At 39.4% G+C, this 26,247-nt stretch overlaps 1 protein-coding gene across 2 annotated transcripts in view; it reads left to right on the top strand.

Annotated features, from left to right (window-relative positions):
• Positions 1-661: 661 nt before the first annotated feature.
• The window catches only part of LOC110828741 (uncharacterized), a 183,970-nt gene continuing 158,384 nt past the window's right edge, over positions 662-26,247 (top strand). For both annotated transcript variants that reach the window (XM_022061727.2, XM_022061728.2), the window contains exon 1: positions 662-765. In XM_022061727.2, the coding sequence (XP_021917419.1) occupies positions 723-765 (43 nt within the window). In that variant the 5' untranslated portion in view covers positions 662-722. The remainder of the gene's footprint in view (positions 766-26,247) is intronic.

Here is a 26,247-nt window from a genome sequence, read left to right as displayed (position 1 = left end):
TTACTTCGTAACGCTTATTTGGGTCAGTAAGAACCGAGAGATTTAGCCATATGATAAAGTATCTGACACTGAATATCTTAGACAAGCGATAACAGGTTTTAATTTTAAAATCCTGCAGATTTATCAGAGGTAGAACCTTAAAATACATTTGGCATTTCCTGTCCTTTGACATTCTCAAGGCGGTGAATTTGTCCTTGTTTGTTTTTCGGATTTTAACGCTGTGTGAACTTGTCGATAGATACCAGCCTTGTGGAGAAACTTCCTGTTTAAGTCTTCAGAACTGCAAATATATTCAGTATATTCCTCAGAAACCTTCGCATTTACTTACCACACGACCTTAAATCACAGAATACCAACATCAACAATAATCACTACCCTTAATTTACTTCGTATTCATCTTGAACTCATAATTTGAAGCTTCACAACCCAACTGACTGATACAGTGTCATTAAATGGCCCATCGAGTTATATTATTGACTACTCTTTACGATATGAGTAATTAAACAAATTAGTCTTGGTAAGAATCAATTCACACAACAGTTGTGCACAAGAAATGAACCTACGACCGCTCTGGATTGGCGTGACGCTGGAGCGCCGCGACGATATTGGGGTGCGCATGCGCCGGGGCGGGGTGGTCTGTGCGTGAGGTTACAGTGCTGCTAGGTCTGGCGTGTTGTCAGTGCGGATCTAGGCGGCTGGCTGTCATGCGGTAGTCGCTGAGGATGGTTTCCGAGGTTTTGCTGTTCAGCTACGCGCTCCTGCTCGGTGAGTAGGCTGTGGTGTTCCAGTGGGGATTAATTATAGCACGAGCGGTCAACTGTGGACAGAGGGGAAGAATACATTATTTATCGCATTCGCTATAACATTAACTTGGAGGAATTGGTTTCCGGACTTCGAAAATATACGTGAAATTTCTGTCTTACAAAATTAGACTTCGTTATTTGTACTGACAGGAATTGTAGCTATGGTAGAGTGTTAGGAGGCTATACGCTGGCTTCTCAGCACTATTAGTCCATCGGCCTCTTGACTTCTACGGTGCCCGTGACATGTCAACATGTTCTTGAGACAGACACTTGTCTTACTGCATTTGGCTGGTCTCGGAGTGAAGCTAGTTTTTGATACAGTTACGATAGGACCTTTTGGCAATGGACGTTCTGTGTCTGTGAAGGAATGAATTTTGTTTTTGAGTAACTGCTGTGTTCAGAAACTGTTCTGCATTGTGTTAGCTGAAATTTTTGGTGATTTAGCGATAATTTAAGAAGGAACGCCGATGTAGCGTTTTGAAAACAAATTTAAAGAATTTCTCGCCCGTTTTAAGTTACTGTTATATCTTTTACATTAAAGGAGTTAGAAAAAGTCAGCGACAAGATTATAGGCCTCTATCAAAACAATGGTAGGCTGTTATGAAGTATATGAGTGTTAACCGTTACATCATGATTTAGGTTATTTTCATGTTCCTTGCTGTTTTTGAAGCACTTTCATGCAGTGATATTTGGGTAGAAGATTGTTGATTTTACCGCGGTCTGTGAATTACTGGAAGTGAGATTGTTTCGTGTTCTTTCCGACGATAGTTAGAAGGAGAAGACCGATTTCCGGGCTTTGAAAACAAAGTGAAGATTATTAGGCGCATAAACATAGACGCAGTATTAACACGCATGGGCTATTAGTGCTAATTTTACTACTGACCTGGGAGTCATTAAATACTGCACGATTTGTTCGTTGTTTTAACATTCCAGTGGCATAGATTATTTACAACGTCAAAATTTGCCATGACTGAAAGATTAATTGGAGACGATTTGAATGAAATCTGTGTGGTACGTTGCAAGAAACAGAGATACTGAGAAAAATTGCGATAATTATCATTCAGAACAGCAGATCTCCGGGCTGAAATTTTAACTCCCGACCGACTTACACATTCGATTATTGTATTCGATATCGTTAGTTGACAGGCTTGTCGTACATGATTGAGAGACTTCCGTAACTATTTTTATTATAACCTGTAGCAACCATTGTGCTGCATAAAGGTTTATTGGTGTTACTAATACCGCTATATGAACTATCTGAAACTGAAGCATCTCTAAGTATTCAATAATTCAGTCCGTACCGGAAGAAGAGCATTACACATCGGCCTCTTTTAATACAGGGTGGATTTGTGGTGCATAGTTGAAGTGTTTAAAGCTCTCTTTCATTTATCGACATCGCTGGTCGCTCGCAGATCGACACCCAAAAGGAGAGGAGATAATTCTCTTCGTTGTAACGTCAGGACAGGCTTTCGGGTCGCCCAGCCCCCTGTCTTGTACATTGAGGGGGCTGTTTACCAGAGGCAAAACGGCTGGAACGTAAAGCTAACGACTTACCTCTAGCTACTGCTGATGTAAGGTACGCTTATGGATTAAAGGTGTAGGTGCTTAGACATAGGGGAAATTACTGGGGAAATGTGTGTAGCTTTGAGATGAACAGATAACTGTTAATTGAATCATTAAGATTTTTAAATTTAGAATAATAGTTGTTGCTTAATGCGTGGTGAAAACAGATATGGTCCTTATGAGCGACACGGTAATGCCTGCGTAATTTGTCTCACGTGTGTGCTGGAGTTACGAAGTGTTGACGCACTTAAAGGGATGACATGTTGTCTGAATGGCATTTCACAAGCCGTGACCAGACTTTCTATGCCGACCTGTATGGGCATTTACCTTGACTTGCAACGGTTTTGTTGAGACAATTTGATTGTGGATTGCAAGGCGTAGCAAAGGAAGAACTGATATTAAGGCCAAGTGAAGGTCCCGGGTTGTAGTCTTGGCGCTGAGACCAGCTATCCTGACGAAGGTTTTGGTAGCTTCTCAGTCCGTCCAGGAAAATTCTATTATAATACTTTAAATTTGTCCACGACCATTTCCTTCTGTGTTATTTCCAAATCATTCATTAATCATCCAATCGTTCTGCGCTATGTGGTCAGAGTGGAAATATAAACGTGTAGGGATGTTCGCTTTGAGAAATATTTTTTAATAAGACTTGCTAGAAGTTAATTTAGAAGTCGTTAGTTTATTATCGGAACAGTTGCAATTTTTTTAGTGTCTTTGTGCGTGTGTTTGCAGGCCTGTTATTTCGAATAAATTTTAAAACTACGTAAATATTGGCGGATGTAAATGCTAAACAGGCCAACTGATATTAAAGTCGAACTGTTAAATTACTGTGCATTTATATTTTATTTGGAGTAGCATTTCATATTTTTATAGAGCAATGTTGTGATAAACTGAGAAATATGTAGTAACACGAAGTTAACCGAACTATTAAGGCTATAGACTTTTGTGTTCCCTGTATTGGATGTTGATCTCGGCTTCGGCTGCTATGAGGAGTACATGATTCTTTTCAGTCTCTATAGAAAAATAGCAGAACGGAATCTTTAAAATAGAGTGTCTGATTTTCATTTACAATTCTTCACGTTTCAGCACACATAATTAATCCACTTATATAATTTGGGCTACGTATCTTTAGCAAAAGATGGAGATTATCAAACATCCGAATTTGGCCAACTATTCCTCGTTGGTTGCATCAACTACTCGGATTACTTATCTCAGGTGATTTTGAACCCACTGTCACGACATTTATGGGTCGGGAAGTGTTTCGTTTGACAAAACTCTGTCTAATACGACGTTTGATGCTTGACAATTTGGAACCATTGTTAGGTGTCAAATGTTTGACAATCCAGCGATAAATGCCTTACCTTTACTGGAATCATTCATAAAGTTTAACATCATAGTCGGATCATGCCGTTGCCCAAGCGGGTAGCTTAGGCTTCTCGCTGTAGAGACCAGGGTTTGTTCACAAAGCAGTCCACGGGAGGATTTGTGATATGCTAAGTGACGCTGGGACAGAATTTTCTACGAGTCATTCTTTTTTCCCTGTCAATATAATTCCAACGCTGCTCCATATTTATTCATGTATCATCTGATGGGTGGATAATGGGCCAATTAGTGGCCGCAGTTCGAGTAGAGACGTAATGTCACACTTTGCAATAATACAGTTGACACCCGATAAATCGGAGTTATATAGTATAAACGAAAATTAAAAATGAATTGTGAAAATCTGTTGTAAATGTTACAACGTTAAAAATGAAGGAATAAATATAACAATGATATATTATTTTGTATTAACAATTAAATTATTGTTAAAATATGCGTTTACGACAATAGAACGTTATTAATATCAGTTGGAATAATTTTTAAAACTAGTTCGTTAATACTATATTAAATTTTATATGAAATCCTTTCAGCTATTAATATATATTTTAAGATTTTGCTTGTTTTTCTTTTATTTTTTAGTGTTCTCCAGGGTTTTGATTATTCGTTAAAACATATTTCTCAACCAACCTCGATAATCGGAAAGCTACTGTAAAACAATGAATATCTAACAATTTATCACTGATTATCGTAAAATGTTTATGATAAATTGTGGGACGTTGTGAAATGTGAATTACTTTATCAATCCTGGCTTATTATAGGATAGACCTTTGACTTTTTATAGAATGTTTGTCGAAAATTAAAAGATATTCATCTCAGAATGTTATTAGCGATGATGTTTTATTACCAGTCTGAAATTTTTGGACATCTTAAATCGCCATTGTGCTTTTCTCAAACCTCTACGTTTCGGGAGATTGCTGTGGGCTCACAGATTGGGATTAGTTCCACCTAAGAGGCCCAACTGCATAGGTTCACCTGAGGACGGAGGAAGAGTCTGCTTCCGAATCGTAGTGGTTCTATGTAGCACAATGGAGATCAAAAAAGAAAAATGGTGACATATACAGGCAACTCTCGATTTACGAACGTTCGATTTACAAGCATTCGCTAGAACGAACGGCACAATTCATTCAATTTTTTTTAAAGTCGCCAATAGATAGAGTTCCTTATAAAACGAAATGCCAAACGTATAGTGAACATAATTGTAAGATTTAAATAAATAAACTTTTAAAAAATGTATTTATTACAATAATTATCAGAAAATTATTATATGATAATTATACTGAACTCTTCTTGGTTAATAAAACTAATCTAGCCAGTAAAGAAACGTTGGTTTACGTGCCACGCCGCGTAGAATGTTTTCTCGTGGGATAGAAATCGGTGATTCGCCATATTATATTATATTGTATTGTAAACGTATTGTATATACCAGACGTTCCCAAAGTGTGGGGTGCGCCCCCCTGGGGGGCGCGAGTGGTTTTATAGGGGGGGGGGTGTTGTTTGTATGATAAACTTTTTTTAACGAAATATGGAGAAACATTTTTAACATCCTTTGTTTGGTTGAGGCAGTTTAGTTGTCTTACAGTGTTGTAGAATTCAGACTCGTAGAACATTGGCGGTTTTAGGAAATAAACGGCAATATAAGTCTAGGTACAGTTAGGGACCCATCCCACTAATCCAGGTATGAAGCGTATATTTTATCACAGTTTTTTAAATTATATGCATTGAATAATATATACTCTATTATAAAAAATGTGTACTCATAGCTAAAGTTTATGAAAAATCTGTTTGCTTGCACTTGTTCTGGAAGGGGGCATGAAATTTATGAAATATTTTAAGGGGGGCGTAAGGTATAAAAGTTTGTTAACCTCTGGTATAGACCATTCGATGTTCAGCACATGGTTTTAATGTTTTAAAATGGCTGCTAACGTATACGATACGTATCGTAAAATCTCAGGAATGCAAGATACACATAACGAACAACGTCTTGGAACGTAACTGGTTCGTAAACCGAGAGTTGCCTGTACTGCTTCTGGTCTGTGTACCTAAAGACAATTTGCTGATATCTCTGCGCATTGAATTTTCTGCGTAAGTGAAGACTTTGTCAAACATCAAAATGATCCGTGTCTGCATTGCTGTACTCTGCTACTGATTAACTCCATCAACAATAGATTTATGTGTATTTTCACTAAATGGGCTAAGGACAAGTACGTACACTAAATAGTCAAATGAATTTGCTTTTGAATTCTGTGCAACACAAACAGCAGTGAACATTTTCCATTGTCGTTGGTAACTGATGTGAAGTATTTACAGAATGTGACACATTATTAATGCGGTAGGTAAACTGTGGTCCGTGCTGTAATTGTGGATAGCGAGGGAGACTGACAAGTTCGTTCGACTTAACACAAATTAGGAACTCAACATGTATAGTGCGTTTTGACTTGTCAGATGCACACAATTCAGTATCAGTTACGTTTCGTTGCTCTGCTTTTTGTCTGAATATTGGCCGGAAGAGAGCTAACAGCATTGGGTTTTATACACCCTATTCCGGAAGTGTAACGTCCTTCGCTACAATGCAACGTTCACTTCAGATATGCGTCAGGTAGGCTAATAAGAGCTTGCTACATTGGAAAATCTCTTCTTGTTAAGGTTAAGATCTCCTGGCAGTTGAATGAGGTCGGGCTAGCCTGCTCCTGTTTATTTCATGCAAAGCTCCGTACGTGAGGTTTGAACTTACTGCACATAGCAAAGACCATGACAAGCTAATAGTCGCTCATTTAGTAAATAAATGCCCGATATTATATGGAACCCGAAATTCTATTACCTTGTTTACAAAATACGGAAATTTTAAGTTTTCCTGAGCCACATCATCCTCTTTGCATCGTGATTTATAAGGTTCATTTTAATATTGTGTGTGTTGTATGCGCATGCGTGAATAAAAGTATGGATGGACGCATGGACGCATACATGCGTGTGTACGTAGATATATATGCACGCATGCGTACATATAAATATTTATATTCCTCATGTATTTGGCGGTATCTGCGGAAACTATGAACAGCGGTAATCGAACGGCAATCACACAAGTCGTGTTTACACCTGTTCTCAGCCTCAGGATGTTAAAGAATTTAAGTATTTGACGGCTAAAACGTGGTTTGTTCCGGTGTCAGAACATAATGAAGCCTGTGACGACCGATCGATATGAAAGTCAGTCGAAATATCGAGATTCATGGTATAAAGTAGTTCTCTACGTACTTTGGCTCGTTGTTCGGTACGCAACAAAATGATATGATCACATACGCCTTATTATACAGCGCAGTCGTTTTAGGTTAAGTATCGTTAAATAATATCTTTACTCTGAAATTTAAATACTAACATATTTAAATGTGAACACCGAGACCACTTGTTTCACTATCCGGTTCGATAGCGAAGTGGGAATGAAGTCCAGAAGTCAAGAACTGGGAGAGATTTCTGCCAGTCCGTGATCCAGCCTTCCCCACACCAAGCCTCCATATTAATTAATATTCGTTTCAAATTATTTACTAACTATACTTTGTGTCTGTTCGTAATTTGTCCGAATTGGAAGGCTGCTATATTGAGTACACGCGGTGATTAAAATTCCACGTCATCAAACATTAAGTTACTTTCCCTCTTCTTTTAGAAAACTGTGATGCCAGAAGACGATTTTATATTCAAGAACGCTGGAAGAAAGTTAGCTGAATGACAGATGACAGTCACTGCACATTGGCGGTCTGTTGTGCTAACTGCTAAGAGGACATTTGGCATTGCTCCGCTTTAGGTGATTTAATTATGTTCTATGTGTAATAAACAAACTCTTCAGGAATGTTACATGAATAATTGTTGTGAATTATTACTTCTACAATAGCAACGTTATTGTATATGAAAGAATTACGTGTACGTAATATTTATGTTTTGTTATCCAAAGAATCTGTAGCAGGAATATTTGAAAATATTAGTAATATCTGATATAAAATGGGACACTTCTCTGTGCGTGAGAGTTAAAATTGACAGAGCCTTACTGAGCAACGTGAATTTTCACGGTGCTGTGTCAGCTGTGTAGCTGACATGGCGTCGGTTGATTGAGTTTCAGAGATGTGCTTTTATCGCAGCGAAGGCGAATGGTTATGTGGCAAGAAACGGAACTAGCCTCCCTACCGTTCTATTTAATAGCCAGACTGACATCAGCGCTCTCTCATGTACATAACCACTGGCTTTTGTCGGAATATAACATGTTTCACCTGACGTAATGCTAACGTAACTGTAAAATGCAGAACCTCGGTTTTGCAAACGATGTTCTGGATTCGAATCATGACTGTGTTTAGACCTTATGTGAAACATGGCATTCATGAAATTCCACTGCCGTAATTAAACTTAAGCTTCAATTATCAGGGGCGTTCGTAAACTCTGTGGAATGACTATTTAAATTATTCTGTCCGTACGCGAGAAACAATTTGAGAACTTATAAATCAGTTTTCAATAAATTCGATACTGGAATTTTTTTTAGAAAAACTGTCGAGTTATTTAGGTGTTCTTTTGGATTGAACGGTTTAAACGACCACTTTACGTAAGACTATTGATATTATTTTAAGATGTACCGAGTACGCCTATTAAATGTACACTATACTTCCTCAATATTGTTGATTGATAGATTGACTTTTATTATTTTTTATTTGTAGTGTTCTGTCTGACGACAGGTCCATATATTATGAACAGGATCCTTCCATCCTCTTCAGGTTGTCAGGGACCTGCTCATACATATATACATTCTTGGCAGAGATGATCAGAAGTGGTTTGCCATTGCCTTCTTCTGTGTGTGAGTGGAGTAATTGTTGGGATGCCACGGAGAAACCGGGGAAGCCCCCGGAGGAAAACTCCGTGATGCCTAGACCACGGCCTTGCCCAACACAAGTTATAAATTTGAGCACCACCGGGAATTGAACCCGGGACCCCAGGCTTACAAGGCTAGTGTTCTGACCGCTAGACCACCGTGGCGGTTACAGATTGACTTACCTAATAATAAATCAAGAAACTAGTGACTCTTGTTATAAGCTCAATACTCAGTCAGTTATGTTTTAAAATGCTGGTGTGTTAATAGAATCTCATAGTCGATTTGCACTTGTTACATACCGAATTCAAATCGGAATGATACGGCACAGCTGACGACATGAAGAAATCGGATGAACACAAGGCTTTATTCGATAATGTGTCAGTTTCGAACATGAGGCTCCTTCGTTACTGGGATCGTGGGTGCGAATCCTGCTGCAGACATTGATGTTTATCCTCGTCCTTTTATGTTTTATTGTGTTGTACATGATCACAGCGAATAAAACACAGAAAAAGGGTGAAACGGCTGAAATATGGGAAAATACTTTTCTTCGTCTGATTCTCGCTGTGGAAGCTTCAGTTCGGACCCTGGTCAGTCCTTGTGGGAGTTTTGGTGAACAAATTGGAACTGAGACATGTTTCGGTTTTCCCCTGTCAGTATTATTTTACTGCTGCTTCATGTTCAGTTATATATGAATGGACAAGGGTTCGTTAAAAGCTCAGTTTCACAGAGACAGTCACACTCATCGCTTAGTGAGCTTAATGTATAACGCCAAATTAAGAGACTAACTTGTCGTATTGAATGAAACTTGCAGGGATACAAGAGAATCCTAACAAGAACAATTAAACCGGATACTGGCAGATTAGTCAAGCATAAACAGTGTCACGTGTTTCAACAGAGAATAAACAATAGGCAAATGTTAGCCTGTCTGAGTTGTCGGAATAATGTAGTAGAATTTATACGAAATTTTTATGAGTTTTTAATAAGTTTTTCTCATTTTTAAACTTGCGACCCGCCAGTCAATAAGAAATCTGACTCTAAATCTGGCAAAGATTGATAATGACTTTTTCTGAAATTTACGATAACATATTTTCGGAATAGATCTAACGTGTTTTAATGGAAATAAGAGCGATAGGACAACTGTGTTCTAGTGTGTCATGTGTGTCATATGAAGGAATTTAATCGATCTTTGCCCATCGATATTTCTAGTGTAGAGTTTCATTACAGGAGTTTGATTAAATGTATGTAACATACTTTACAGGGGAGTAATACGTAATGTGAGCGGTCAGGCAGGTGAGTCTACATCTGGCGTCACAGTGCTTACTGTGGACACAATGGCTTCGGCTGTCCCTTCAACAGAGTTCGAGACCATATCGGGATTGTACGTTGACGTTAGAGAGCGGGAGGGGCCGCGTTCTAATAAAAATCGGTTTTCGTGGTTTTAAAGAAATAATCGGATTTTTTCCTGTCGCCATTTTTGTTTTCAAGATCAGCCTAAGATTGTCTTATAATTTTTTATCTGAATTTCGGCAATGATTTGCTAGTTTTTAATAAGAGATCTGAAAAGTTTTGTGAAACCGTTTTGTAACTTTCTGGTTTAGAAAATGCCTATGCAGTTACCCATTTAAGAAGTCTATTAGTCTATCATACAGAGTCTCAACCTCCTACGTGTAACGAAACTTATTCCTTTTCAACAAAATGACCCAAGACCGTGATGCTGGAATAATTTAACATAGGAACGTGAACATTTGACGCTGAAGTGAGGTCCATCGAAAAACTATAATCTCCCGTTGAATTCGATGAAACTGTAAATCTTGTTAGGGGAGCAAATACAGAGTTCATTGTCCTGTGAGTTTCCTTTTATGCTTTTATGCCGAAATTTAGTTTAAAACGAGATTAAAGTTTAGCACGAATAAAAATGGACAAATTCAAGCGTGCAACGTTCTACGTAAACAAGCGAAACCTTAATAAATTTTGTTTATAATGTTAATTACGATTTTATATTTTAATATTCATGTAAGATATATTTATGTATGCAGTTACAAGATTAAAGTTGTGGGATATTTTTGACGTAAATACGTCTATATTTTAGGTTCAGTGTCATTCGGCAAAAAGTGAAACGAAAAGTGTAACTGCATTGTTATGTTACCTTGGAAACGTCAATTGTTTACTCGGCATTGATGTTACCTATAAAACATTTCATTACATTACTTTACACTACATTACATTACCTTACCTTACGTTACATTACCTTACCTTACCTTTCCTTACCTTACATTCAGCTACCACAGACCCATCTTAAGCGTAATTAATACAAGTTAAATAAGCAAAGTCTTAATCAAACTTATCTCAATTGTAAAGCATGTATAAAGGAAATATTTAGAATAAAGCCAATATATAAACTTCCTTTCCGTATAGACGTATTTACGTCGAATTATCCGGAACCGTGGTTCCACTGACATTTTTTATAAAGCGTCAGTAATATTGAATAATTAAGATTCTAGTTAAGAAATAGAGTCGTATGCTATTAGTCTCGTATATTATTTGTGCTTAAATCCTTAGCTTCAAATTTTAAACACGGAGTTTACGTTTTTAACGTGAGGTTTCAAAATAGTAAAATTGATTATAAAATACTTTTTATGGTTATGTAAATATTGGAAAACATGCTGAAATTGAGATTGGTGGGCCGCTGTCCAATGGGAGAGAAACACATTGTGAAAACTTTTTTATAAACACGTGATGAGGAAAGTAGGTGACGAAATATTTTCCATCGATATTTCAAAAGGAATGAAGGTGGTTTTTAGTCCGCGAGGTTCAGAGAAGAGGTCATGTAGTGGAATCGTTTCGAAACATAATTCATAAGTTATAAACTTTTTCAATAGGCCTTCATATTGTTTAACATAAATTTACATTCGAAGACAATTTAGAAATAAAATCCATTCATTAAACCTGGCTTTTGTAAACTGAAATTAATATTTCGGGTTCAATAAAAAGCTGGAAATTTTGTGAAAGGCTGATCGCCTACCGGCTTATTAAGAACACTGCTTCATTGATCTGTCTGGGTGATAGCTTCGGGTGTTGAGTCCTCGTCTTATTAATGAAGAGGCTAATCTCCAAACTCACAGACGTGAGATCCTGACATCCCATCTAGAAGGTGTTTTGAAGTTTATAGGAAACAGCTAACCTTAAGAGTGTTAGGTTAGGTTTCTTTCAATAAAACCGTTGGATGCTTGTAACTGTTAATCATTCGAAGACGTGGAAAGATTATAGTCATCAAAGCATACATTCCATTCTTTGCTTTAGACATATGTAGTTGTTCATTTGAGTTAATCTTTCTTCTAATATGACATATTTGCTTGATTTCTTTTAAGCCTTCAGACACAGTAGTTTGTATCAAGGCCGAGATTTGAGTCCTGTACCTATCACCTTTTGGCAAAGTTACTCATACAAAGAAAATAAAATAGAATTTTCCAAGAGAAATTGTAAACGTGTTTGGAAACCGTTTCATATTTATTCTTGCCGTAAAGACACTTCCAGGATCTCAGATTATATTACGTCGAATAATACGATAATTTACATGGAAGTAAATTGTCTTGGCCTTATTTGATGTACGATCGCAACAGCTGCTTGGACGGACGAGAAAAACCCGAAAGGACTTCAGTCAAGAAAACCGGTCTGTGGTCCGAGACTGGACTGAGGACCTCTTCCCGAATACGAAGCAGGGAATGCCAGCCACTCTACCGCGGCCTTGGGTACTACGGCTGTGAATATGACTGTACAGAAATATAGTTACGTTTTATTTTGAATCTTCTCTATACAATCGACACATGTTAATTGGTTTTTAGAGTGGACCTCAAGACAGCACAGCGTTTAGCAACAAGGACCACACATGACCCTGTTTTTCGAGACTTGTTAGGTCACAGGTTTGCGACATACGGTACTGAGAATAAAACGCGTTTTCTTCTGTTTATAGCATCTCTATTTTTAGTTGCATATGTTATGTACGTTCGAATGAGATGAGAGAAGATGACTGTGGATGACAAAACCTCTCTCAAGACATCCTTCCTGTCTATTTAGTCTGCATTCCGTCAGCCGCAATATTACGAAGCACGCAAACACACGTACGTACGTGAAAATAGAGACCTCCGTATTATGCATTCGCTGTAGGTGGGAAGTAAAAATGGACGCCTAAAACAGTGTAAGCATAGCCAGCTTACGTTCCTGCGTAATTAATGTACATAGGCACCACAGTTTCTCAGATTTCTTATTAACAGCAGCGTTTCTCCGGACGTGACTCGGAAATGGAGCACAAATCGGGGCTTATCTCCGTAACACAGCCGCGAAACTTTCCCTAAAGCCATTAAACTGTTTGTTTTGTGCTTAAAATCCGGCTATTTTGGTGCGCGATTGGTTGTAATGCTGTTGGTTCATGAGCTATTTCAAATTGCTAGACGAAGCGGCCGTGTCATTGTGTATTTGTTACAAGACACGGCTACTGTTTTTCAAAGGATCGATTGCAATATATTAACCCTTTGAAGTCGAAGCTGGTATATAAATTTCTAGTATGTAAAAATACACCTCTCCGTATTTTTATTTGCGTTTTTGTGTTTATCAGTTTGTTGGACGAGTTGTAAACATTTCCTGAAAACAATATTAAATAACGATTTTGACAGAGTAAGTGCTGTCTCTCTGTGCTGAGAATTGACTCGACCGTGAATCCGTGTCATGCTAAATGCTGTCCTAAAAGCATCGACCCATATTAAGAATTGGAGCGGTTTTCGAATGATGTGTGATGATCCTAGAATGGCGGTTTTCTGAAGTTCCCTAATGTCGTGTTCGCTCGGGATGTTGGCCAGATATTTTTTGAGTGACTTGGAGACAGTTCCAGTTGCTTCTGTAATTATTGGGATTACTTTTGCTTTTATTATTATGCTTATGATTATTACTATTATTAATGAATGAATTGAATTGAATTGAATTGAATTGAACATAATAATCACCACTACCATCATCAAACCGTTTCCACGAGCGCGGCTTATTCACCACCCTGATGATGGAGGCAGCAAGGACATCTGAAATGCTGGTAATCTTCTACCAGGCTACATGGCGCCATAACCCAGACTCACTGCCGTGGAAACATAAAATCCTAATTCATTATTATTATTATTATATCATCTATTCACCACTTTATAGGGTATTCACTTCTATGTACCCGAGACAAACCTTGCCCCTGAGGTACATAATGCAGCAGCTATTTCCGAAAATATATTTTGTTTGTAATGTGTTTTACATGTATTATTATTATTATTATTATGAATTGTTTAATTGGTCCACAAGCAGCCAAAAACTTCAGGCGTGTTGCCGTCATAACTCCGATGCTTGCAGCCCAGATGAAACTGTAGTCACGGCTCGAACCACGAGATGGGCGGCTACAGTGAGTTGGGGTCGTGCGCCCGTAGTAGTCGGAGCGACCCAAGAAGCACGGCCTTTTGCATCCGGCTGAGTAGTGCTTCAGCGTTACGCTGGCATGCCGGAATGAGCTTGATGTTAGCCAGCAGTGACGACTTGACTCCTCCAAGAACTCCGATTATGAGGACGATTAATTTGACAGTGAATCCTGGGTACAGCTGTCTTAGCTCAAACACAAGGTCTTGATACTTGGTCCGTTTTTCAGCCTCCTTCACAACTATGTTGGTTTCAGCCGGGGCCGAAAACTCGATGACATACATGGTGCATCCAGAGGTATCGATGAGAACGATGTCAGGTTTAGTGGCTGTTAACTGCCGGACGGACGGACTCAATGTCCCCAGGAGCGTACGGCAAAACGGGTGTCTTATCTATGCCGTAAAAGTGTCTCAGGTGGTAGTAGAGTATACGTAAAGCAGCGTTATGTCGATGAATGTAGGCGCAGCTGGCATAATGTTTACATGCCGACAAAAGATGCATCAACGTCTCTGGTTGCATTCGGCATGCCCTGCAGACAGTATCCACTACCCCCACACCCATCACCATTCGGCGGTACACAAGTGTGTTTACCACACCATCTTGGCACGCTAAGATGAAACCCTCGGTTTCAGACTTTAGTCCAGCCGACCGTAGAAAGGCGAACGTCAGGTCTTTTGACAAGCCCATTTTTTCTACATTTTTGAAGAAGGCCCCATGCATGGGTTTATCTGCATGTTGTTTGAGCAACAAAGTTTGCTCAGCCTTCTTAACAGTGCCCTTGAATTGATCTGACGTCAGTGTCAAGAGGGGCAACTGTCTTCGCTGTACAACTGAGCTGGTGTCGAAGTCAAGTCCGAGGTCATTTGCTGCTCTCTTTGCCGCCTGAAATATAAACGCCCCTACACCCGCAGACTCATGCGAACATACGAATGTCAAAAGGGGGTCAGAGCTATTAATGATGGAATGAGCTGTGCCCAGAACTATCCTGTTGTGAAGATTCTCCAGACCCAAGAGACCTCTACCGCCAAGATGACGCGGGAGGTATATGCGTTGGACAGAAGATTTAGGGTGAAGACTTCGGTGCATGGTCATCATTTTTCTGGTGGCCCTGTCCAGGTTTTTCAACTCGTTAACTGTCCACTTCATTGCTCCAAAAGTATAGAGCAGGATCGGAACAGCAAGCATGTTGGTGGCAGTGACTTTGTTTCTACCAGAGAGCTCGGAACTCCAAATCTGTCGTAGGGTGTGTCTATACTTGCTGCACAGAGCCTCTTTGACCTTGGAGACATCTTGGACGTGACTCTCACTCACACCAAGATATGTATAGGACTGTTCGGCATCAAGATGGTGTATGATGCTTCCGTCCACGAGTTACACGTCTTCGCCGAAATCCCTATTTCTTCCCCTTTTCAAATGCAGAACTGCACACTTGTCCAATCCAAATTCCATGCCGATATCCTGAGTGTATACTTGCACGGTGTTCAGTGCACTTTGAATGCCACTATCACTGGCAGCATAAAGTTTTAAGTCATCCATATAAAAAAGGTGTGTGACTTTGTGGCTACGAATGGACGGTGCACCGCACATGTAGCCACGTTCACGTCTTAGCACAACGGAAAGAGGAAGTAGCGTGATGCAGAAAAGAAGAGGGCTCAAGCTGTCACCTTGAAACACTCCGCGGTGGTAGCATACCAACTCGGTTGACACTACACGTTTCCCAGATGTTAGAATGAAGCGCGTTTTCCAGAGCGGTAGTAGATTTTCAATGCATTTCACTATGTCAGGTTGGACTTTCAGCACTTTGAGCAAGATGACAATTAGCTCATGAGAAGTTGTGTCAAAAGCTTTTTTGTAGTCCACCCAGGCCATTGACAGGTTGCGCTTATAATGGACCGCATCTTGACAGATGCATCTGTCAATCAACAGATTGTCCTTGCAACCTGCAATGCCACGTTTCGAACCCCGCTGCTCATATACCTCTTTCCAGATAGGGTCAATATGGTGCAGTATGCGTTAGTTCAAGATGGAGGTGAACGCCTTGTATACAGTATTAAGACAGGTAATAGGTCGGTAGTTTTCCGGATTAGACAAATCTCCTTTCTTCGGAATAAGAACGGTGCGCCCTTCTGTTAACCAAGGTGGAATGGGCTCTGTACCACACAAAAAAGATGTAAAGATACGAGATAAATGTTTGTGTGTGCTCGTGAAAGTTTTCCACCAAAAATTATTGATGGCATCTATTCCAGGAGCAGAAAAATTCTTTTTGCCAGTAAAGGCACGTTTCACATCTTGTTCGGTGATCACTAGGGGCACATCATCATCCTCTAAATGGCGATCGCAGAACTGCCTAAAGAGGCCAATGGCCGGAGAATCTATGTTCAACGGAAATCTAGTTTCATAGAGTCTCTTCCAGAATGACTCGACCTGCGTTGCTGTTGGTGGGGTATGAACAACTGGAGTGTTCTTGCTGAAGAGACGGGAAGGGCATACACGAAAGATGGTGTTCTCCTTTACGGCCCTATAACGTTTCACTAACTTCTTCCTGTCCGCGGTTAGTGCCCGTATTTTGTCCAGAGAGTGCTGCTTGATGGTCAGCAGCGTATTCTTGTTCAGTGTGTGATACTTGGCCTTGAGAGAGCGGGCGATAAGCCTCAGCTTGGTGGTAAATCTCCGACCAGAGTTTACATACTCAATCACGCAGTGAATTCTGGATACCAGTTGCCTTTCCAACTTTAACTTCGCGTCCAGACGTTTTGTTTGCTGCTCAGCTTTTTCTGCCACCCTAAACGGGGCTGGGGTTACTAATAACCTGGCTGCAGCGTAAACGGCGCGATTGATAGTAAGAAGATCAGAATCATCTTTTAGGAATTCATCTAAGATTTCGTTCATTTCGGCCAGATGTTTGGCCCGCAGCGATATCTTGTGGTGAACTGTTCGCTGCCTGTCCTTCAGATATTCACAGGAGTTCAACAATTGGTAGAACCGCGTTTTAATGTCGATATCAACAGTCGCAGCTGGGGGACATGGTGCGATATTTTTAATTTCTTCCGCTTTATGCGGCGTAGCTGCAACTGGATCTTGCGGCTTGAAGTCAAAGCCTTTCCTTCGCAGATGGTACACATAGTCTCGCAGGTTTTGTTGCGAGAGACTGGAGTGCTCAGGATGCATCTCGCACCAAAGGGAATGCATCCGTGCCATGTATCCTCTCCGCGAAGGATCACTGGTGGCGTGACACGCAAGAAGGCCACGCCGTAGATCGTCCGTCCACACCATGCGAACGGCCCCACGGTTTGTGCTACTCCCAGCGCCTCTAGGGCCCACATCCGAAACAGGCCGGCTGGAAGTGGCTTTACTATGATTCTTTTTGGGAACCAGTTTAGACTGCGTGCCGGGTGGTTGGCCCGACACACAGACGGCAGCATCTGTCAGTACAAAGACTGTCCAGGGCACGCCACGAGGAGGCTGCTGATCCGATTTGTGCCCCTTATTATTATTATTATTATTATTAGTAGTAGTAGTAGTAGTAGTAGCAGTAGTAGTAGTAGTAGTAGTAGTATTATTAGTATTAGTGTGTGCTAAATATTATACATACAGGGAGATCGAAAAATCACGCAACCCAAAATAAAATATTTATTCATGGTTGCAGTTCAATACATTTCGACTGGTTTAATAAACACATAATATCGATATGACTATACAAGACCTCACACAGGTCAGGACATGTTCTAAACTGCTTTCGTCAATCCTTCAGTCATCTTTCAGTAATCGAGTGCAAAGGCGGATTTTTCATAAGTGTTCATTACTGGACACTACCCGGTATATTGTGTTTACCAAACTTGCCAGAATGAGTTTAGGGATGCATTTGTCGATTTTCCTGTGCGAAATGAATCGACAGTGTCTCGTCTTGAGAATCCTTTCCGTGACGCAGGACAGAAACCAATCCGATCAACCTTTGGTGTCAATGCATGCATCGCTGAACACGGTGGGCATTTCCAGCACTTAATGTAACATTATTTTTCCTTTTCTGATTAGGATGATTGAATATTTCAAACAGGACATTTGCCAGTACTGGGTTTCCTAACTTTTCAACAGGAATGCAAATTTAAATACGCGATTTGTGACAGTTTCTTAAGTGTTAGTGGTAGAAAAACAATCGGAATAAAACCTCGGATGTTGGCATGTCTCTAATAATCCCCCCCCCCCCCCAACACACAAAGGAACTCATAAACTCCAGGTTCATAGAAAATGTCACCTAATGTTAACATTCAAGGCCTGTTTTTGTGTGCAGGGACATTATTGCGTTGGCTGAGATTATATGTCATGCATCCTGATCGCGTATTCTCAAAAACTGAAATCAGCAAAAACTTAAAACGTTGCGTGTCTAAAATATTATTTTCATGTTACGTTCGATTCTTAATTCCAACCAACCATTTTTACCGCAAAACCTCGTCACTCCCACAACCTTGTAAGAAGACGACTGCAAGTCAAAATAATTCGAACGAACACTTTTAAAATGACGTTGGCACGAAACACAAGCAGCTCAAACTTCAGATATAATATTTTTGATCAGGGACCAAGTAATGTGGCGAAGAAGTTGACGTCAACACGTGTATCCCGGACACGCTCATTTCATGTGACAACCGGGTTTCTAGCTATCCTGACTGAGGTTTACGAGATTTACCTCAGTGCCTCCAGAGGAATACTATCACAGCGTTTCAACACCACGGCTTCCTCCCACGAAGTATTTATGTTGTCGTTATTCACGAACTCTTGCCACTGCGTAACCAGAGTAACTTTGAGACGCTACTTATAATAAAGTAAAAATTAATTATTCCTTTGAAATGAACAAATATCTCGTTTAATCCCAATTGAACAATGTCTTTCTGAACATGGAAGCTATTCGGCTTATAAATCAAAGATTAAACTACTCGGTAAAGTTTATTTTTGTAAGACTTGTTATAATATGGGCTATTAGTCTGATATATATCAAACAACGTTCTAAAATGTTAGCTCCAGCTTCATAGTTGTGATTATCAAAATAAACACTGCCGCAGAGAGTATATGACAGCCGGTCCCTTTGCAGTTTGTAGCCAGTTTCACATTCAGTATGGCACGATTCTTTTAATTTAATGGCATTTTCTAATTTAACGGCGCGAACCCACGTCGAGTGCGCAAGAGGCCAGGTGTCCAGTTTGCCTCACTCTAGCTCTCCCCTCTGCGCATGCGTACATTCAAGCTTTCCGTCACACTTGACTTCATGAGTGCGCTGTTCGTTCTGTGAGGAAAAATTGAAATTACGTTCTGACGATTGTGCCTCTGGTGGGAAGAAATGCAACTGAGGCTATGGTAACGTCTACGGTGAGTTCTGATGGAGCCTGCGTTTGCCAGGAATCTCACTTCAGAAGCCGTGAAGGTGTTTCCACATTTAATTTATAACAGAAGTATTAGTGTTTTGATATTTCATTTACTCGTGACGGCGATTATTGGGATCTTCGGATATATTGCACCATGTAGAGGTTCACCGATGTTTCGGAGGTGCTTGCTACTTATCATCAAGGTGATTTATGATGGAGCAAGAAAGTAAGTAGCCTACTGCCACTGTTAAAACCACTACCACCACTGACATTACTGTCGCTAATATCGATGATACGAACGAAAACACATGTCTGTAAACGTGGCAGTAGTACAATTATTGTCTCTTATCTTTGTTTACAAGTTGAGTTCGCATCAAATAAATACTCGGGTAAAATCAGACGGAATTTTAAGCTCACTACTGGCATTTATATGGATATCAAGGTGTATAATGAGTCGATATTTAAGTTCAAGCATTACTAGTCCCTGTGTCACAGTCATTTAATATTATTTCAGAAATTGTTTACAACTCGTTCAACAAACTGATACGCATCAAAATTATAGTTATAAACATATTACACATTTCAATATATTATTTGGGGCACTTTCTTATAAGTTCGTGACTCCACAAGGAGTCATAAACATATTGTGACGTAGGTTGGTAATTACGACCTTGGTTGTCAATCCTTGATTTTTGGAGTCTGCTGACTTGAATCCGATCCGACTCAAATTTGGTTCAATTCTATGAGACCACGATGTCCTCCAGCAATGACCACTTTAATCAAAACTAAAATGGAGAGAGTGGAGGGCAGTATCACAGATTTATTAATAATTATTATATAAGATAAGTACTTGTGATATTCTAAAACGTTTTTAACAGCACATAATTTTCTATTCTACGACGCATTTCTTCTACAAGCGATTTACAGCTCAGCTCTTTCCGCAATGACGAAAGCGGATTGTTGACGGCAGTAATGAAACACAACAATGCAAAAAACAGATGACTAAACTGTTTCTTAGGTAACATAACAATGTACGCAGAAGTCCATATAGCATCTAAAGATGCAGACCATGCAGCCTGGAGGTCAAGCGGCCCCTACCCTCCAGCGCGAGTCCGCTGCCCTCACGGCGACACGTCACAATATGGAATAGAACCATGGACCCCAAAATTACAGTTCCACAACCTTGCTGATTTTTTCTTTGTTTATTTGTTTCCGTTCTCTGTTTGTGTTTTGGGCACAACACAAGCGTGCATTATCTGATTTCAAGTGCAATTACAGAACAACACAACAGAGAAATATGAAGACATGCATCTATACCTAACTGGGATTCTAACCCTCGGTCTAGTAACCGAGGAGCCAGGATCCACATCTCAGAACTCGCGGTCACTTTGACCAGCGCCACTTGACTACGGTGCCTGACCACCGAAGCATTTAATTATTTCATAACCTGAAGCTCATAGGACGAAGGGGCGATACGAATGTCTCTTCACTTCCTGTCTACCGTTTATTGATTTTAATTTCGTTGAAATACCCGACCTAAGTCTGATGACCTCTCCTTGTTAAAACCCGACGGAACTCATAAATACTGCCTGTTGGCAAATTGTAGAGTTAGCACATGCGGTCCAGGGCTTAAAGGAGATAATTGTTAAGAGAACACTACTCAGATTTGTTTTAATCGCTAATACTGCGTCTATCTCTTTTTAGAATATTGTTTTTCCTAAGTAAAGCTAGGCTTATGGTATCGACATGTTACGCTTTAGAACTATGAAAACAGTTAATCTAAAATGTAATAAAATGCCGACCAGTAATAAAGTATGTCGTCGAAATTAATTTTCTTCCCTTTTGAGAGTGTTTTGTCTCGATGGACTATTTATTTACATTCTTAAATTAATTTTGTTGATGGAATGCGGTGAATAAGGTCATACCTCATATCATTAATACTGGTAAAATAATTAAAAAGATGTATAAAGTTTTTTAAGCGAAAAGGCGAACTTCAGTTTGTGTCATATGTGACTTTTATACTCCTCATTAGTATTGTTAATTTGTTGCAGATCTGAATGTATTATTAACAGCTGAAATAATAAATGAGAAGCCGAAATTTCTATTTTAAATAAAATTAATCAGTAGAACATGTGTTTCACAGCATAAAGGCATGGACAATGTTAATGTTCCTTGTAGATATTTCGTTAATGCTCTTACATGACATTTTTAAATTTTTCAGAGTTTACAATATTAATAAATCTTTTGTATCATTTGCCAATTTGTGTATTATGAGCTGTTTGAAATTAATATGAAGATATGTTAGTAATTAGCGTAAATCTGATTCTTTCATAACCAGTGTCCGTCACGCTTGACCGAATTTCTGACGGTCGTGACTCTGGTATCAAGAATTCTGAATAACGCTATGCGGGCGTCTCTGGGGGAATTTGAGTTTGGAGGGATTCTGTAGTCAGACCGTCGATTTATTGTGGCAGGAATCCGGTTTTAGTCGCCGTGAAGATTTTTCACATCCAGTTTGCTTGATAAAGATACTATTTTATAAATGTTGTACAGGAGAGTTCCAATTATGCGACATGGATTCCTTTTTATCGTACATGCCGTGTCGGAGTGCTCCATTTTATCGACAGTCAACACAGCATGCATCTTATGAATCACCCCCCCCCCCCAAACAACTTCTATATTTTATGTACTGTGTTGTTTTATCGTGTTGAATTTTCTTCATAATTTAACAATATTTAAATCGAGTTTTAAATTGATTTGATATTCACCCTTCCGTATATATGCCATTTCCGTATTATCCGAACTGTTTATAAGCCCCGTTTAGGCCGGATAATACCGACACAACTGTACATTTAATGTGATTTTCAGATATAATTCTGCAATAAACTGCATTAATGTTCAACACAGAGAGTAATATATTATTTATGTTTATATTCTATCCTTCAGGATGAAAATCGAATTAATCCAAAAACGTTTAGTCAAATCTTCATTTCAGTTGTCAACGGATCGTTTTGAAAGATTTTACGTGCGGATTAATCTGTGTAGAGTTACGGTCCTCGGACACAACGACAAACGTTCTGTCGCACAGAACATACGTCATCATCATTCCGCCGCTATTCATTCACTCATATACCATGAGGGCTATGATAGAGCCCGTTAGAAGCCCGTTCCAGGAAGACAGTCTCTGTTCTATGCAGCATACAATTTTACGTAGACAAATGTTTTGTGGTGTTGACTTAAGAATGGAGCCAACTTACAGAATCTGAGTAATTGGGGATCATAAATATGTATCTTGTTTACTGTACTGTTAAAATACAAGACTGCTCACAGTAATATCTACGTTTGTAATTAATTTGTGTAATGGACAAAAATATATGTAGCCTGTGCTACGTAACCGTGCGAAAATAAGGAAAGATGAAAGGAGTAGGGGCGGGACAAGACACATCATGCGCTGTCTCTTCCCCTCTCCTCTCCACCCCTCCCCTCCCTCCCTCCCTCCCTACCCTCCTTGGCTGCCCGGTCTCCAACGTAAAAGTAAAGTTTGTCCCACTATACGCCAAGTAGGCGTTTGGGGTGAGAGGAGGTATAGCTCCTCTCTTCCTTGACCTCAGCACTAGATGGGGGTGAGTGGTCAGCATCACGCCCCGGCCGGCTTTACCCCCGGGAAAGGACCCCGATACCCATTGTAGAGGAGGCTGGGTGGGCCCCAGAGCCGGTCTGGAGGCAGAGGCTAGAGGAAAAATCCTCTGCCCCCGTCGGGGATCGAACTCCGGTCGTCCAGCCCGTAGCTAGTCACTATACTGACTGAGCTATCCCGGCTCATTCTCCAACGTATTTATCTGTAAAGGTTAACGAAGCTGAAAGACATGTTGCAACATATCTAATTTGTTAACGCTGTCGGTATGTAGCAATGTTATCATGAAAGTTGTGATTAGTGTTAATAAATATGTAGGTATGGATAACCAATGCATTAAGTTTTATAAATATTTTGTGTTCTATTTAAAGTGTGGAAAAAATGAAACCGCATAGGAGCTGTCTGATACACTTAAATTTTAGCCTGGATAGTAGAAGCCTTCATTGAAAATAAATTTGTAGGATACGAAACGTTTTATAAGACGCAGACCTCACTCAGACGCTAATACTAAGTACGAAAAGAGACTCATGTTTCTCCTACATCCCCACCAGCCACTCTTCTATTGCGCGTAGCAGGGTCTACCTGAAGCAGAGAGGCTATAAAGAACTTTTCGTGTGTAAGGACGAACCGATCAGTATGTACTCTGCAGTGTAACGTGTTGTTTTGTTTTCTGGTCGGAAATAAGCTTCGTGGCGCTACGGAAGTGGCTCCGCCCAACTGTCTCATTCGAAATGCGAAGCGGGTAATTCCGCTCTGCTGAAATGCAGGTGGTGACACTTGTGTTATTAACCTATGGTCGGATACCACAACTGGTGGTTCTAATAACATCGGGTTTTATAATATTCCTTCTAAGAAACCTTTCTTTGAGTTCGATATAGGCTGTCAGAAACATCTGGAACAATGACAATTAAGCACCTACGGTTAATTGAATGATTAGGAATTCTTTTTTGTAGTGGGATGCTATAGAATTCAATTCTCGGGTAAGAAATAGGATATTTTAACTGGGGTTTGTTTAATACTTTCCAGAGTTTCTGCATTTAAGAGGTGGTTATAGCATTTTAAAATAAGCTTTAATCACTTCCACAAATGTATTTCACAATTGATAATTCTCAGTTGTTTTTCCACTGAGCGATGCTTAATTTAAACAAATGAGAAATAATCGCTACATAAACTGAGGAAATGCTCTAACGACTTCGATAGACGTTAGGCTAAAGATAATATCTTTTGCTGCTTCACTCCGACTAATGAACTATTCATTTCTTGTACTCCTAATTCCATAAGTTCTGTAATTTATGTATTTTTTCTCTAATACTATTTATGATGATTTATCTACGTTATTTAGAGACTTTTTACGATGTTTGCTGTAAAATAAACCAGACTTCTAATATGAATCTTATCTTGTGTTTCTAAAATATTTATAACCATTACCTTTCATGAAGAACATCCTGATCACTTAAATCTAATTTGTTCAGCTTATGATAAACATTCGTCCTTCACAGAAACTTGTTCATCAAGATAGTCTTAAGTAATGAAATTTTTGCTTATCTCATGTTGTCACACGCATGCACAACTATTTAAACCTTATGATAAATTTACGTTTCTTCATATGAACATCAGACGTTTTAAACAGGGTTTAGATTTATTAAGTGGTTTTAACCAAGTTGATTATACAGCGTTGAAGATTGGAATGGTCGTGAATGGCGAACTGGGAACGGGTGATCGTTGCTTAAATGAACATTTTAAAGATCAATGGTAACCATATGCACCACCTGTTTAACATTAAATAACTCTGCATTTGCCACACTGATTAAAGTTATGGGTTTTGTATGAGTGCCAGAATAAATCACGATTATTTCCTTAAACGGCACTAACCAATAGATCTTTATAATGGACACTCGATGTGTTTTCTATTGAGCTAAGAAGTGAATTCGTAAATGTTAGGTTTTGAACTTCGGGCTTCAAGTACCTCTGCTATTCCGATATTAATTTCGAGAAATGAGGAAAACATCGAAAAATCGTAACACGGTAATAAAAAAGGGGATCACCTAATTGCGTGTGTAGTATTTTAGGATCAAATGACTTTCTTAGACGTGGTGATTTACACAGGACTGAAGTTTCAAGCACACAAAGGAATTTTCTTCGTTCGTTTTTCTAAACATATTTTTGATTCCATTAATTAAAGTGAGGACGGTGTAAATTAAGGCTATAATGTTACATACGGGAGTCATAAAGCGTGAGTTGGCGGAAGAATGTTGGAAAAAGAGAACAATAGCGAAGCTACAGCACCCACGAGTCGCTCGGATTTCACTGTAACAACAACAACCACTCCGAAATAATCGCTTAGGAACTTAACAGAAGTTTTTAATTTATTTTTACTGCTTGAAACTGAAATGTCATTTTCACACAGACACGGTGTAAATATATTTTCTAAATGTTTCAGCTTTCAAATGATCACACAAGTTAAATTACTTTTGTTTTGTGGGTCAGTTATACATCCTGTTTGAATACAAATTGAAACAATGGGCAGAGGGTAGTGGTTTAATAAACAGTACATCTGTTTTGTTTTTTAAAGGCATCCAGTTTGAATACTGATTGTCTGAAATGTTTTGTGATTTAAGCCCAGCTACTCAAGGCAGATTGTGTGACATAGCTTCCTTCTATACAAGTTTTTGATCCTTCACTCGAAATAATAGAACCGTTTCAATGGAATGCTTCGCGTCCTACAAACTGTGTATATGGCACCCAACAAAACACTAGTTTGTGATTCACACTTAGTGAGAACCATTGAAACGGAGAGGATTCGTTTTAAGTACGTCCACATTTTGTGTTTAAGTGATTGGATCAAGGAGTATTCTTCTTGATTTGATGGACAGGACATGAAGCACGAATAGGAGAGATGAGACGGTATACAGGACTTTAGTAGGAAATACTGACGAGAAGATCAGTTAACAAGCAGAAGCTTTAGGACAAAAGCAGAGTTCATCGACTTTATACACTGATTTTGATACCGTTAGGATGCATATTTCAACAGACTGGGACATGTTCTGGTACGTCCATACTTTGCATTTTTACTCAAGTGGTCTGTATTTTCCTGTTTAGAGGGGATTCTGTCATATTTCAACCGACAAGAAGTAGGTCAGCTTTTCTTTCATATTAAAAGGCGGACTTAAGGAAAATCAATTCTGCATGTCGTAATGCAGATGGTCATCTTGAAACCGGCCCTACAAAGTA

Source organism: Zootermopsis nevadensis, unplaced genomic scaffold (assembly GCF_977971745.1).
Source record: "Zootermopsis nevadensis isolate Lab colony 2312 unplaced genomic scaffold, Znev_1.0 Znev_ptg000029l, whole genome shotgun sequence".
Taxonomy (NCBI): domain Eukaryota; kingdom Metazoa; phylum Arthropoda; class Insecta; order Blattodea; family Termopsidae; genus Zootermopsis; species Zootermopsis nevadensis.
This window is presented reverse-complemented; position numbering and strand designations above follow the sequence as displayed.